This window comes from Lycium ferocissimum, chromosome 3 (genome assembly GCF_029784015.1).
Source record: "Lycium ferocissimum isolate CSIRO_LF1 chromosome 3, AGI_CSIRO_Lferr_CH_V1, whole genome shotgun sequence".
Lineage (NCBI taxonomy): Eukaryota > Viridiplantae > Streptophyta > Magnoliopsida > Solanales > Solanaceae > Lycium > Lycium ferocissimum.
In genome coordinates, this window is record NC_081344.1 from 2,629,110 (window position 1) to 2,646,018 (window position 16,909).

At 31.1% G+C, this 16,909-nt stretch overlaps 1 protein-coding gene across 1 annotated transcript; it reads right to left on the reverse strand.

Annotated features, from left to right (window-relative positions):
- Positions 1-10,764: 10,764 nt before the first annotated feature.
- LOC132049243 (polygalacturonase-2-like) lies at positions 10,765-15,581 on the reverse strand. Its single transcript, XM_059439968.1, has 9 exons — positions 15,147-15,581; positions 14,603-14,734; positions 14,163-14,330; positions 13,902-13,922; positions 13,065-13,272; positions 12,905-12,986; positions 12,253-12,361; positions 11,752-11,868; positions 10,765-11,539 (listed from the first exon to the last, which is right to left on the reverse strand). The coding sequence occupies exons 1-9, from the start codon at positions 15,456-15,458 to the stop codon at positions 11,312-11,314; spliced, it is 1,377 nt and encodes a 458-aa protein (XP_059295951.1). The 5' UTR covers positions 15,459-15,581; the 3' UTR covers positions 10,765-11,311.
- Positions 15,582-16,909: the final 1,328 nt, after the last annotated feature.

Here is a 16,909-nt window from a genome sequence, read left to right on the forward strand (position 1 = left end):
TTTCAAGAAAGAAAGAATGTGACATGGAGCTTTGCCGTGAATCATTAAGGGCCTAATTGGAGTACTAATCCATTTTTGCAAAGAAACTCGATAATCATACAATTAAAATAATTAGTTAATCTAGTTAATAATTACTAACCAGAAACCTGATAAAATATAAATTAACTTAATGTGTGAGTGATCTAGTATCGCATGGATATACCCTACATCTCCTTATATATGTTATCTCTATCTTCATGACATTGGACACCACCGCAATGCATGGACACTTAAATTGAGCATTAAGCAACTAAAAGTAATCAATTACTGCGAAATGACAACTTAATGATGATAATCAAGAACTTGTTTATCGTTCCAACATAAATGCCTTCAACTTAATTACATCATATCCTTATATGTTTTCTGGTAGCAAAACATCTCAATGCTACATGTGTTGTCAAGAATCGATACATGAGCATCCTATGACACGTAACTAGAAATAGCCACTAACCGACAATCGATGGAAAATGCAAATAACAAAAGATGATTTTCCAACCTCATTCCCAAATTGGAAAACGTAGTGGGGAAACGGGTTTTGCCTTCAAAACTTCCTAATTTTTTCGCGTAAAAAAAACTACTATTATTTACGTTTTTCTCACCAACATTCAGTAAGAAATAGCCCCTGAACGTTTTTCAATGGGAAAATAGATAGTGCGAAGTTTCTTTTCGTAGATAGACAAAAATTATGGGAGGAAGCAAAAGATTGGAATGAATTACTCCTACAACAAGCTTTTGTTAGTTAAGGGAAGATAATAACTTCCACCAAGCTCGAAGTTTAAGATAGGCAAAAGTCATAGATAGCCCCCTAGTATGCCACATTTTTTAACCTTTATATTTTAACCTAAATTACCCAAATTCGACATATTACCTTTTTCACAATAATTTAAAATTAAGAGAGTATTACACTCTCCATGACGTGGCAACTTTGTCAAATGATAACGTGACATGTGGCGGTGGGTCCATCATAATAATTAAAAATAAATTATACACCCCCCCAAATTTTCATCTCCTTCGCCCCCCCCCCCCCCCCCCCCCCCCACCACCACAAAACGTCGCCGTTTTAAAAAATTGATACAATTTTTTTTTTTTTAACTTTATATTTTAATCTATTATCACAGATTACACCTTATTTTTCAAGAGACAAGAGAAGGTTGCTGGACAGGTATCTTCCATTTCTAAAACTGGAATTTGTGGATTCGAGTCATCAGTGGACTGATGGAGCAAAAAGGAGAGCTCCTGGGAAAGGGGTAAAAAAAAACTTATTTTTCAACAAATCACTTTTTATGAACAATTACGTATAGTTATCTTAAATGAGATTGTAAAAAATATTGAAACTATCACGTAAAATACTTTATTTTCAATGACATTGTCTTTAAGAATATTTTACCTCGTGTATGTGTATTTCTGTGATCATTATATGGGGTTAAGTCGCACTTAATCTCAAGAAATGTATCTGGACATATTTTGGTTAGAGATAATTTGAACTTTTTCTGATAATAAGCTCAAAAGAGTAAAAATATTCTTTTTAAAAATCAGATTTGAATTATGCGTCACGTACAAATCCACCATCCTTCCGGCCTATTTTTCATGTGCAAAAACTTACTCTCTTTTTCTCTCTTTACTAGTCAATTAAAACACAATTCCTTGTATACTGAAAAAGAGAGCTTTTTCTAATCTTCGTGACCACGAGGAACACTTCTTCAAAGATGCCCTTTTTTTGTCTAACAATTCTTTTTAATGGTGTAAAAATTATTTTATACAGTGAGCATATAATTATGATTATACTGATTTAATATGAATATTGAGTACGAATAATTATTTGTAGAGTGAGTCCATTTCTCGTGACATTTACAATAATATTATATTTTCCCTGTACGTTCTTTTTTTTTTTTTTAATCAAATTTTCCCTGTGTTCAATGGATAAGAAAGCATGTAACTTTTGTTTGGCTTAGACCACATTCTGTTTGCTTGGACAGAAAAATGTGAGTAGGGATGGTAGTAGTTTAATTATGTACTAGAAGTCAACCAAAACCGTATATGTTCGGCCTAAAATTCAATGAATGGAACAAAACATTATTAAATTTAAGAACCAAGTTCATTCATCAGTCGTCACCCTTGTCCTAAAATACAACCATTTTGGATAACAATTATTTGTTGGAAGATAAGCTAGTTAGATAGAATTATAAAAAATAAAAAAAAATTATACTCCCTCTGTTTCAATTTACGTGAACCCATTTGACTGAGCACGAAATTTAAAAAATAAGAGAAGACTTTTAAACTTGTGGTCTTAAATGAGTCAAATATATTTTGTATAGCTATAAATTATTGCATAAATGTAAAGTGTTACAAATATAGAAAGAGGTCATTCTTTTTGGCACGACCTAATAAGAAAATACGTTCGGATAAATTGAAACAGAGGGAGTACTATTACACCAAATTCTTGTTTCATTTTATCTTCTTTTTTTTTTTTTTTTTTGGAAAATAACAGTATATTATTTACCAAAGTGTATACTTACAAAGCAGTTTGTGGAGCAATGCTACTGGACAAACAGTCATGCACAAGCATATATCTCAAAGCAGCAAAAAAAAAAAAAAAAAAAACCTTACTACTAGCTCAAACAAAACAGTGCAATTTCAATACCACGGCTACACAGGATAGTAATTATAATTAGCAAGCCACAGTGCTTGTCTAGGCTTGCAGTCTGCTCTTTGATGCACATCCTGGATGATCTTTTTAATCAGCAAACTACTTGGCTGCTGCTGCTTCTGGAATACCCTTTGGTTTCTTTCTCTCCACAAGTGATATAGTGTGGCAGCCGAGACCATTCTGTACACTTCAGTTATTACATATCGCCATTTTGCAATCTTTTATCTTATTGTTCTAAATTTTACAATCAAGTACCCCGCCTTTACAACTAGTCGATGAGCTAGAACTTCTAGCCTAGAAGTCTTCACACTAATCATTTCGAAGTGATTCTTCGATTAATGCTGCAAAATTTAGAATTTTGTTCTTACTTTAAACAAAAGCTGAGAGAATGTTTAGATTGGATAAAATAATAATGAATAAAGAATACTCTCTCATCGCCCTTTATATAATATATTTTCTTTTAATGCCTCAAAAAGTAAAAAATAATGTTACATTTCCATAATTAGAAATAACTTAACTTTAAAATTTCCCTTTTACCCTTAATGAAATGATTTACGTACCACACAAATGTCTAAGATTTATTCTATACCACAAATTTCAAATCATCTTCAAAAGGGGCCTTAGACTATATTATGAAGGTATATATTTATTTGTATCCGGTGTTTACACCAAATCAATGCAACTTACTATATATATTCAGGTGATTAAATTAAAAGAAGTGAAAATATACATTAGTTCAACATTCATTGGTTTGATGTAAATACATGATCATATAATTTATACGGTACTAGTCTTAGCGTATGCGCTTTGCGCGTGACCAAAGCGCGTACTTCATTTGACAATAAACACTACAGGAAAAAAAATTGTACTTAGCTATGAACTTCGTTTTTAATCTATTCCTAAATTGTACATAGCTAAGATTTTTTTCGATAATTTGTTACTAATTCATTGCTAAATAGGATTAATGACGAATTTTATTGTTTAACTTTTCGTCGCTAATTCATGTTTATTGTAAAATTCCGCATGATATGTTTATAAACTTAAAATAGCCAGTTTTAGTAGAATTAATATGCTTCTATCATTCTTGATCTTTATCCAAAACTCTATTAGTATCCTGTCAAAATTATGCTTCAAAGTCCGACTAAATTTGATATGATTTAAAATTTATGCACAAGTTTTATTCAAAAAGAAAATCATGGACGTGCCATTTTAATCCAAGTAAATACATGAAATTAATTTTGGAGAGAAACTTCAAGTGATTAAGGAAATTAAAATACCTACAGAAAGGTGGAGTCCAATAATAGCTAAATTTTTAGATGGTCCAAATCGAGAAATGGTCCCATTTTTTTTTTTTTAATAAAAAAAATTAGCTAGGTAAGGCTTGTCCAAAGTGCGTAAACATAGATTTTCAATATGAAAAAATAGGCTATGAGAGACGATCACCTTCTTGTACAATGTAATTCATCTTTTTGACAAATGTTATCATCAAATGTAAAATAATCAATCTCATAATTCACAAGTCACAGCATCGGGGATCAGCTGCAGCTTTCATTTAATCATCAATGACTATAGAAAAAATTAACACAGCCAGACAGCTTGAATACGATCTCCTAGTATTTTCGAAAACTATTTAGTTACATCAATAAAGGAGAAGAAATCCTGCCATACAGAAATCCTCAGACATACGAGCACTAATAGGATAAAAATATAAAATAAAATATTGATAAAAAACATAAATTCAAACAACATATAATTTAACCCATATGTTTGATCAACCTATAGCTTCTTCCTTTGCGTTTCATAAGAATAATATAATTAATTTAAATACCAATATATATAGTGCAACACTAATTTATCAAAAATTCGAAGTGGACACAATCCTAATCTGGGTGAAAATCCCCAACTTTGCTTTAAAAATCAAACTCCTCCCTCAACTTTGAACAATAGTCATTCTCCCCCCTTTATCCTAATTGCCTTTTTTAAATTCCTATTTTACCCTTACATTATCAACTTGTTTTTTTTTCTTTTACTTTTTTAAAATCATGATTTTTTTAATTTTGTTGTCTTTTTAATCTATGTAACAAATTTCCTATAAGAAAATAAATATTATTTTAAAGAGGGAAAACGAAAAGTGAGAAATACTAGTTAAGTATATTACTTAATGTTGTTCTATAATGAAATAAACGAGAAGAATAAGAATTTTCTTATTAATAATAATCAAAACTCTGATAATTATTTATACAAGTAAAAAATAACAAGTAATAATAACATTATAAATATATTTCGATGCAAGTAATACAAAATAATTAATAAAAATAGAGGTATAATCTGTAACAAATTTCTAAAAAATTATCTATTATATTATAAATTATAATTTAAAATATTCCACTAATGACAACCAAAACTTGTTTATATATTGACAATAAGAATAAGAGAGAAGTGAAACTTAAATATACATATACTTAAGTGTGTATATCTATATATATATATATACACACACACACACACACATAAACATGCATGTACATACATAATATATATTTAATGCATGTAATATTAAAATATCAATCATAAAAAATAACATTAGATTTTGTGATAAATTCATAAAAGGATTATTCTACTTATAATATGAATTTAAAAAAAAAAAAATCTATAAATATCAAGGTTTAAAAAATAAATTTTATATAATATAAGAAGATATTACATAGATGGAGTATTGAAAATGGATGGAGTATTGAAAATGTAAAGGGTAAAATAAACATTGCACAAGATAAAGTAGGGAGAATATCTATTATTCATAGTTGAAGGGGGAGTTTGATTTTTAAAACAAAGTTGAGGGGTGAAAATAATCTAGTTAAAAGTTAGGTTAGTGCTCTAGGGGCCGACCAGGCACCGACCGACTGAGACTCTTGTGCAGGAGCGGACTAAGTCGGTATTTGTCTTGTGAATTTTTGAACAGCAAGTCATAAAACCAAATATATTAATATGAGTCCAACAAAATAATACCTCCACTATTTGTAAAATATTTAAAACTTACCAGTTCCAGAGGGGAAAAAGGTCTTCTTCCTCCTCTTCTTCTTCTACTTCTTCTTCTTTTCTCCAAAATAACATTAATATTCATATTGTATTCTAACTTCTAAAATTGTAGAGGCCAAGGAGCATCAGGTTGAAGAATTATATCACCCAAATCTATTCGTTCTTAGCATTTAATTTGTATGAAATAAAGAGAGTAATCTAAAAAATACCTCAGATAGTAGGAAAAGAAGGGTATAACTCAAGATTTACAACAGAAAAGGGGATTCTCTATTCTTCAATGTGAAGAATCATCGAAAACTAAGAATTTTTTATACTCCTTATGATAGTTATTAGTTTGCCAAAAATAACGTGGGTGTTTTACTTTTCCAAAAAGTCTTTGCCAAAGTCAAAAAGGATTCCAAAAATAAGTTGGGTTTTTTTACTTTTTCAAACAATAAAATAGGCGAATTGTTATAAAAATAACTAAATAATAATTTGAGGAAAATAGTAAATGACAATTTCGTCTATTGCAGAGTCTTTTAATGAAGAGCAAAAAGTTCAATCAACATTTCTAAAGCCCTTCGTGTTTTTAATATAGTATATAGATTATATGGTATATATGTGTGTGTGCGGGTTTTAAAAATTGTTGAAATATGTATATGTTAGACTCTACCACTATTTTCAAATTCTTGATTAGCCTCCAAAATCCAAATAGTGTCTCTCAATTCCAGCTACCAAGTAATCAGTTGGTGCAGCTACCAAGTTCATCATACAAAATATGTCACTCTCCAGTGTAAAAGCAAAGAAGAATTTAGGCTAAGTTGGAAGAGCCAGAAGAAGTAGAAGAAAAACTCGTTTCACTTGTTCAAAAATGTCCAAATCTAAGAATCCTCCATCAAATCCATGCCCATATAATGACTCATTCATTTCTTCCACCTCCAACAATCCGCTTCAGTCTCTCCAGAGTTCTCACTTTTGCTGCCATTTCTCCCAATGGCAGTCAGTTACGCCAAACGGGTCCTTAGCCAAATCCCATATATATGTATTTGTAATTTTTTGTTGTGTATTTTTTATTTTGTATGGATATGTCTCATGATATACTTACGTTATTTCTTTCCTCATGACATTGGACACTACCGCAATGCATGGACACTATAATTTAGTATTAAGCAAAAGCAATTAATTACTGCGAAATGATAAGTTAATGATGACAATCAAGAACTTCTTCACCATTCCAACATAAATTCCTTGAACTAATTATTAACATCATGTCCCTCTATGTTTTTCTGGTAGCAAAACATCTCGAGGCTACATGTGTTATCAAGAATCGAGCATCATGCGACACGTAGTTTCATTTCGTGGATAGGCATGCAAAATTATGAGAGCAAGCAAAGCTTGGAATAATGAATATTGCAGATTTCGGTGACATTGCCAAGTTAGTTAAGGTGAAGGTAATATTTAACTTCTAGATAGCTTAAAGTTTTAGACATGTCTACATTGGGAATTGGGATATCTCACAATTATTTTAACTTATTATAACAGGTGATTAAGGGTGAAGCCAACTTAAAGTTATGAATTTAGTAGAACTCAATAATTTTGGCTCAAATTTTGTAAGCAGAAAAATTTAAATATGATTCAAAACTCATATATTAAACATAATGACTTCTTTCTGCAAGTAACATGTCTTTTTTTTAAAAAAGAAAAAAAAAAAAAGAAAAGCAAAGTAATCTTAAATTTTATGAACTATATATAATTTATAATCATCTTTAAACAATCTAATTAGTATATAGAAACTAGTACTATTTTATATATCAGTATACTGCATGCAGTTAAATTCATTCACGTTTGTGTTTAATGGATTAGAGAGCAAGTAACTTTTGTTGCGTTTAGACCACATTCTGTTTGTTTGGTCAGATTTGTGACGGGAATTTAATTATGTACTGGGAGTCAACCAAAACCCGCTTCTGTTAGGCCAAAAATTCAATGAAAGGAGCAAAACATTTTTAACTTTAAGAACCAAGTTCGCTCATCAATCGTCAGTTTCGTCACACTTGTCCTAAAATACAACCATTTTGGATAACATTTATTTACTGGGAATTTGACTCTTCATTATTATGTAAAACATAATGTTATTATACCACACCTGTTAAGGAAATAGATATATACCTAACTCAATCACGAAAACTAGCTCAAGAGGAGAGTGTTGTGCAAGTTCGTATAAAGGAGTTCAATGGGACGTACACCTTTATATTGTGTTGGGCATTTCTCACCTCTTCATGAGTTTCGGGGTTGTGTTAGGCTCAAGATCTATTTTCTTAACATGGTATCAAAGATGGGCCCATCCCAATTCATACTTTACCCGATGTTGTATAAGCCCCTATCTCATATTGTTCACGCTCTAGACAGTGGCGGAGCTAAGTAGTCTCCAGGAGGTTCATCTGAACTCCCTCGGATGAAAAATTACACTGTATTTACAAGGTTAAAATTATTTTTTTATGTATGTATAGTAGATGTTGAACTCTCTTGGCTTCTTCGTATATTTACTTCTTTATATATTTGAACCCCCTAGGCGAAAATCCTGGCTCCGCCACCGGCTCCAGATGTCCAGTCCTAGACTCACGATATATTACGAAACATGGTGGATTTTCATATATATATATTTTTTTTAGAATATATATATATATATATATATATATATATATTTTAAATATTTTTTATATTTTTTTATTTTAAAAAATATTTTTTATATTTAAAAAAAAAAAATCTCAAAGGCTCAAAAAATTACTTCAAATTTTTGTGTATGAAAGTTGCATGAAATGTGTATGTGTGAGCGAAATTTTTAATATAATTTTCATACATAAAATTGTGAGCGAAAAATTTAAGCCTTGAATATTGTATGAAAGTTGGTACAATGTTATTGTAGTTGTATTAATTTTTTTAAACCTAATATGAACTTTATATACAAAAAATGTGAATGAAATTCTAAGTCTTGAGCGAGATATACACATTTCATACCATTCTCATACATAAAATTTTGAGCGTAATGTTTAAGCCTTGATTGAGATATACACATTTCATACGTTCTTCATATATAAAATTTGAGCGAACTTTTTAAGCCTTGAGCAACATATACACATTCCATACACAAAAATTTGAGCGATTATTTTAAGTCTTGAATGTTGTATCAAAGTTGTATACAATATTGTTGTAATTGTATTAATTTTACAGAAATCTAACATGAACTTTATACATTAAAATTTGAGCGAAATTTTAAGACTTGAGCAAGAAACAAATTTCATACTATTTTCATATACACAATTTTGAGCGGATTTTTTAAGCCTTGAACGAGATATACACATTTCATACATTTTCATACCGTTTTCATACACTAAATTTTGAGCGAACTTTTTAAGCCTTGAGCGAGATATACATTTCATACAACTTTCATACATACATTTTTGAGCGAAAAAATATTTTAAGAAAAAAATATTTTTTTTAAAAATGAATTTTTTTTTTTTAATTTTTAAAAAACATGTTTTGCATAGGGTTTGTAATGTTATATTTTGTAAATATAAAACTATCATCACGTTTTGTAAATATTTCTCCTTAAGATGTATTCCCTTTTAAGTTAGGGCCAGGTGCACTTTTGTCCCTATTTTATGTTGGTCTTTTTGCCTCTCGTGTTAAATAACTTTTTTTGCGGGGCATAAGTTTGTATTTTCGCATCAATATCTCACAAATTAAGTCCTGCATGATTTTTGCCCTTAAAGAACTTATGTCACACTAGGCATAAGTTCAAATGCTAAAGGAAGTAATTGCACGGTTTGTCCTTCAAATGGACTGGTCATTAATTTTTTCCCTACAAATGGGCCGGTCTTTAATTTTTCCCCTTCAAAATTGAACTTATGTCTAGTGGGAATAAGTTCTTTAAGGGCGCTGTCATAACTTGTGGATATTATAATTCGCTTCATTCAATCAAGGAAGTTACAGTCGGTTCTGATGATTATGTCGTTTCAAGTGGATGTTCAGTTGGTTCAGCGATAGATGTAGTCGATGGGCTCTCATTCCAGGAATCAGAGGAAGGCATTCTGGCTGGTAATGAAGCTAGAAGTTTTCGGCTTGTCCGAACAAAGGGCTTCCTCCATTTTAAGCTCCATCTGGAATTGGGTCTCAATTATTTTTCTTTTTTTTTTTTGCGCGGATGTCCCTTCTTTTGGGATGGTCTTTAATTTTGTCATTCGCCTAATAGCCCTAGGTTCTGGGTTCGAACCCCAGCTCAGTAAAAAAAAAAAAAAAAGAAGGAATTTCGCAAGGCAGAGGTTTGGATTCGCAAGGCAGAATATTGCCTTCAAAACTCTGCCTTAAGGCAGAATTTTGTCGATTGAAATTTGAAGGAGACGAACACATTTGTAGAAGTTCGTATAACAGTGTAAAAGTGTGTATAAACACTCTTATGCATTATTAATACACTTTTATACAAGGTTGATCATGTATAATATTGTGTACCAGGTGTATAATATTGCGGACCTTGATATCAAAATATGGATTTTGAAAGTGAAAGACAAGAGTTCATGCGGTGCATAAGAGAGGAAGCCCATCCCATGGAAGTCCTTAGACCTCGCATTCGCCGTATCTTCGACGAATATTATGATGGGCATTCATCATTCCAACAGTTTAGAGTGGACATACATTTCGTCTCTTCATTTGCCGAAGTCGTTATGACATCTCCGACGATCGATCAATGGGTGTTTCCCCAAATTAGGAGGACCGAGGGCCGGGAGCGCGCTTTAATATTACCAGCAACAAAGGCTTTGATAGAGGCATTGCCCGTTGTTGAAATTGAAAAGATCGACAATGAATGTGCTATTTGTTTGATGAAATTTCAACTTTGCGCGCAAGCTAAAGAGATGCCATATTGTAAGCATCATTATCATTCCAATTGTATTGACAAGTGGTTGCAGATTCACGAGTTGTGCCCCGTTTGTAGGTACGAGATGCCTCTGGATGAAAGAGGATGCAGTGTTAAATAACTCAACCTTCAACCAAGTGCACCATTTAGTCTTTTTGTAGCATGTGTTCCAGCAGATAGTATTATACTAATTTTAGAAAATATATACATAAAATACATAATTTTACAGAAAGACCATGTGTTCACGTGCCCCAATTTTTGCACAGAAAATCTCCCCTGATCAACGCACAAAAAGGTTATCAAATAATGACGTTATAATTCATGAGAACTACCGAAAGAGTATCATACAGGTACAACCATAGATTACTTTGTATGTATAAAGAATAATGTGAATCTTTTGGGTATAGAAACACTAATCTTATTAAGACTCCAACAACAACAACAACAACATATCTAGTGTAATTTCACAAGTGGGGTCTGAGAAAGACAGTATGTACTCAGACCTTACCTCTACCTTGGGAAGGTAGAGAGGCTATTTCCGGAAGACCCTGAAGACCCTCGGCTCCAACATGTAATATTCTTTCTTTATTGTGTCGATTATATTAAGTACACCCAGATACAAATCCCCTAAAAGAACATTATTAGCAACACCAATACCCTATTTAAAATTCAGTATAAATAATAATTATAGTACGAAGAGATCAACTTTTTCCTTCAGTGCAATGTGGTGAGACTGTTTCAACTTTGCTGAATTGGATATTTTTGCAAATAGCCTTTGAAGTTCCACTTTCCCCTACCAAATTTATATTCTGCATTACAATTCCTTCACATGGGAAGCTCTTGCTGCAACTAAAATTTATGGCCACCTTTGTTGCACTTGTGCCCTTGATGTTCTGATACACCACATTTTTCACTTGAACGGCAGAATTCTGTGCCAAATGACAAATATAAAAATTATTAAAGTAATATATACGAGCACCGGAAAAAAAAAAAAAAAAAAAAAACATTATCGATGTCCTTAACATGTGACATCAAACTAATTACTGGAGTGTTATTTTTACCAGATTATTAGCTACATAAAGATTTACTTGTAATTACCATAATGTATGAACTTAAATTCATATGAAAATAAGACTATTACCTGTTCTTTACATGGATCATTTTGATCACAATAGTTTTGGTCTATGATTATGGGGTTCTTCACTCCTCGCATTTCCACATTTTGAAATACGATGTTGCTCGCATTTCCAGATCCTCCCTGCATTATATTATTACGATTTAGATGTCAACTATCTAATTAATAACTTTTCTTCCACATCAAAATTCACATAGCTAATTACATAATTATCCTCAGACTCTTTTGAGATAGGTGATATCATTTTATTTGCATTAAGAATCTAAAGCATGAATTTTTCTTTTTGTTTACTGTTTAAGTCCAAAATTTGCTTATAATAATTAAAAGTTTGGTTCAATCATGATCACATTGTTAGTGACTGAAGGCCATTTCAGGCCAAAATTATAACGGTAAGGATATAGATGAATTAACAAAATTTCTAAGGGAGAGTAAGTTAAACCTTTCAGATAGTACAAGTGCAAATCTGGTCATCTTTTTCCTAATATAGAAAGTGAGTATAAGACATACCTGCCAAGTCTTGATCCTGAGTCCATTTGCAGTACCAGAAAGCTTGGCTCCACTCACAATAATATCAGACACGTGAGCTTCTGAATTTCCAGATCCTAAGCTTCCAATACTAACCGAATCAGAAAAACCAAAAAAAAGGAAATAAAGCGAATTACACAAAATAATATAAGTATTACAAAAATATTTCATCAATAATTATTCCGTTCCTCTAAAATTATGAGTTTGATTTTCGTTTAGTGTACCTTTAGTAACTTTAGTGCTTGTTTAATTGAATTATAAAGCATACTTAATTAGTTAAATTAATATGAAAAAGCTAATACTAATTTAATTAATGGCCAACCAGATTGACTAAAGGGCAGGGGTAAGTGCAATTTTGTTCTTTTGAAAGGGACCAAATCTAAAAAATTAGAGTACTTATTAATAAATACTCAACATCCCAGGATATTGATAAAGAAAATAAAATTTTAAGAATTAGAGGTAGGAAAGAGGCATGGTGCGTAGTTAACTCTTCACTTCCTTTAGTAGAACCATTAATAAAAATACTATACTTATTAATAATGCAATTGAAAAGAAAATAACTAGTAAAAACGCTAGATTTTATTTTAATTTTTATAACTTTTCTAAGAAGAGAAAATAATAAACTCTTAAATACCTTATACCATGGCCTGGTCCACAAGTAATATCCGTTGCATGCACCGTTTGAGATCCTTTTGTTATGGAAATACAATCATCCCCTGGTAAAAGTAATTTGTTCGTAAAAGAAAAAATAAAGATAGTATTTTTTTGGAAATTTTATTAAAAAATAAATAAACCTGTTCCAATAGTAGAGTCAGATATTTGAATATTTTGAGTATTTGTCACATGGATTCCATCAGTGTTAGGGCTATTTTCTGGAGCAGTGACCATCAAATTTGAAGCTTCAACATTAGTGCATTTCTCAAAAGAGACATGAAATTGTTGTGCATTTATTATCTTAAGGTTCTTCACTTTCAACTTCTTGCAGTTGTAGAAGGTTAAGGCCTGCAAATTAAACCCTTTTAGTTTTAATTAGCGTTAGAAAGTAGACAAATAATTCCTCTGCAGTAAATTAAAGGTATCGAGTTTAGAGCAGTGGCGGAGCCAGAATTTTCATCCAGGGGGTTCAAAAATTCTAAAAAGTAAATACACGAACAAGTCAGGGGGTTCAACATCTACTATATATACATAGTAAAATAATTTTAACTTTAAAAATACACTGTAATTTTTCGTCGAGGGACGAACCCCTTGGAGTTAACATGGCTCCGCCCCTGGTTTAGAGGCGTAGCTAGAGTTCAGCTACCGGTTCGGCAGAACCGAGTAGCTTACGTCAAAACTCTATATATGTATTAAGAGATCCACTAAATATGTATAAATAATATATTATGAATCCAGTAAGTTGTTTTCTCTCAAATTCAGAACCCATAAATTCAAAATTTTAAATCCACCTTTAATGGGGGGTATACGACATGAATATTCGAGCCATGGGAATCGAATAAATCATTGTAGGGAATGTTTCTCCCTTTAATGGGGGGTATAAGACATGAATATTCCAAATTACTTGAGACCCAAATCAGATACGTACGGGACAGACCAGGTGAGAAAATCACATTTCCTAAATCAAATGAACGTACCGTTGGTGCTTCCTTGCATGGCTGCATAGGGGGAAGAAAAATGTAACAATCAGTACAAGGCAACTAATGATCTTCTAAAATAGAAAATTTGCTCCGAAAATTAGTATAAAATCTATGTTGTTCGGACTATTCCAAAAATGTTGTTGAAATCATGTCAGATCTTCCAAATATGCATTACTTTTTGAGGATTTAAAAACACATCCGTCGACATTTTTGCAAAAATCCAAGCAACGCAACATATAACTAAGCAAGGTTAATTACCAGTGATTTATTGATTTTGCACGAATTTTGCCACCATATTTTTCCATTGCCATTGATAATTCCTCCTCCTCCAACAGTTAAGTTTTGAACATTATTGAAAAGAATCCAATGCCTTCGATCTTTATCATAGTGTGAAGTATTATCAGATGCTTCTAAGGATCCAAAAACCTGCATAATAATTATAAAAAAGAAGGAAAAGAAACAATCAACAACCTATATTCCTATGCTAAATCGACTTTTTCTTTTTTAGTACTACTAAAAATTGCGAATTCCGTCGGAATCCATCAAAAATTGGCTAATCGGCAATTTTTTGTTGGAAATTTACATTTTTTTTTTTAAGTAATGTTTATCCTGCTATACAAAAAAAAAAAAATAATAATAATAATAATAATAATAATAATAATAATAATAATAATTAAATGATAACCGATATATCTGACCTGCATTGAAATGGAAGATTTGCATGGACCTGAAAAAGTGATTTGTTTCAGAAGATAATTCTTGTTGTGCTGAACCACAAAGTTGACAGGTATGTTAGATGAACATGCTTCTTCCCAAGCTTTCTCAAATGCCTGAAAGGTCATTCCACACGATAAGAAACAATACAAAATACACATGGTAAATTCTTTAAAAAAAAATCAGAGTGTTTGATATGACGAAACTCATTTTATATGGAAAATATTTTTTTGGTTATTATCTTTCATGGAAAACACTTTTTAATAATTTGGATGGTGAGTGAAGAATATTTTTTGAAAAGTAAAATCATGCATATTAGAATTTAATAATATTATAAGCAAATTGGAGGGTATTTTGATGAAATTTCTGAACACTAAACATCAATGTATAATAATGTCTAATTCTTAATTATAACAAATAATATGAAGTTAAAAGTCAAGAATATAGTTCTACGGAAAATGACTTATCTCACTTACGTGGAAAGCCAATTTCTACATTTTGATAGAAAATAATATTTAAAGTACTTACCATAGTATCGTCTGTATCTCCGTCACCCTTAGCTCCTAAGCTACTTACATCAATTAATGCAACCCCATTAGCAATCTCTTCAACATTATCATTGAAACCATGAATTTGATCTTGATTAATGCTGTTGCCTTCAGTAATGGAGTCCAAATAAGAAGGATAAGCTTGAAAGTCATGACCAAATTCTTGTTCTAGATTGTTGTGAGCTTGTATGGATAAATCATCATCAGCATCACATTCATGGGGGCTACTTCTACAAGTTGAAATTGATATAACCAAAAGAATAATTAGAATGATCCTTTGGATGATAGACATGATATATTGCTATATGGTATGCTTTTTAATTTGTCTATTGAAAAATGAATTATGACAAAGATTGTTATGAAGTATGGAAAAAATTTAGTCTGATGAGAGGGTACGGAAATGATATAAAAAAGGGATATGGAAAGCTATGTCTATTTATAGATTTTAGGGGGGTTTGAGTTGATCATTGTTTGTTGGATCATTTCAATACGGCATTTATGGTATCATTTTTGGATGAGAGGTTTAGACGAAAGAATTTCTTCGACGACTTTTATCCTCCATATTCCTTATAATTATAGTTTATGCTCGGTGTACTAACAGTATAAAGAATGTTTATATTATCAAGTTAAGTTGACTCATAGCAATAGGTAACTTTTCATATATGTCCGATATAGTGATATGGAAAACAGACTAATAACCCGATCGTAGGCATTGATATTTTATTTTTGATGTCTACATATATATATATATATATATATATATATATATATATATATATATATATATATATATATATATATATATCTCTTCCGCACGTGCGTTGCACGTGTATTCTATATTATTTTTCACAGAATGTATATCCAATAATAAGAAGTATAAAGTTTGTATATGTATACATAGCTGAAAATGATCTGATTGAGTTATAAAGAAATATAAAAACACCAAAAGTAGCATTGTTGCATAGTTTTTCGCCCTTTTATGAATAAAGTCAAAAGGTCTACGCTCTATCCAACGCTATCTCGATTCTTCTAGTCACGATACTACCAATTAATTCCTCCGATTTAAAATAAGTGTTCACTTAGCCTTTTTATTTTTGGTTCAAAATAAGTGTTCACTTACAATCTTACAATCTTACAAAATCAAGAAGGAATTAACTTTACTTTTTTTAGATTTGCGCCTATTAAAGGCAATAAATAGGCAAAATACCTATTTTTTTAGGAGTTAGTATTTTCTTATAGGAGTTAATATTTTCTTAAGGGGTGTGGAAAAAGATAAATGGATACTTGTTTTGAACCGGAGGGAGTATAATTTGGTATAACTCCTTTCTAAAATGTGATTGCTCCGATAAATGATGTTAAAAATAGCACTCTTTGACCATTATCTTTCTTATGTCCTTTAGTTTAACAATATCAACCGCGTCGCAATGAATTGTCTTCTCAAGGTTGATATTTTCTTTTGAAATATTCAGGCCTCGCCTTTTCTATTCTAATGTATATCATGCCAAAATCTTCAGCTTCGTTGTATATATCTACAATTAATATTTATTCATACACTGACAAATATTAGAGCTCAAATCTCATTGGCCAAAATAAAGAGTTTGAATTCCGTAAGGAGTCCTTTTTATCTACTGAATGAAAATTAAGTGATAACGTAAAACGAAATTGAGAAAGAAGGTCCAAATATGTCCTATGCTCTACTGGTAAATACTCAATATCATATTCTTTGAGCTTGATATTTTCCTC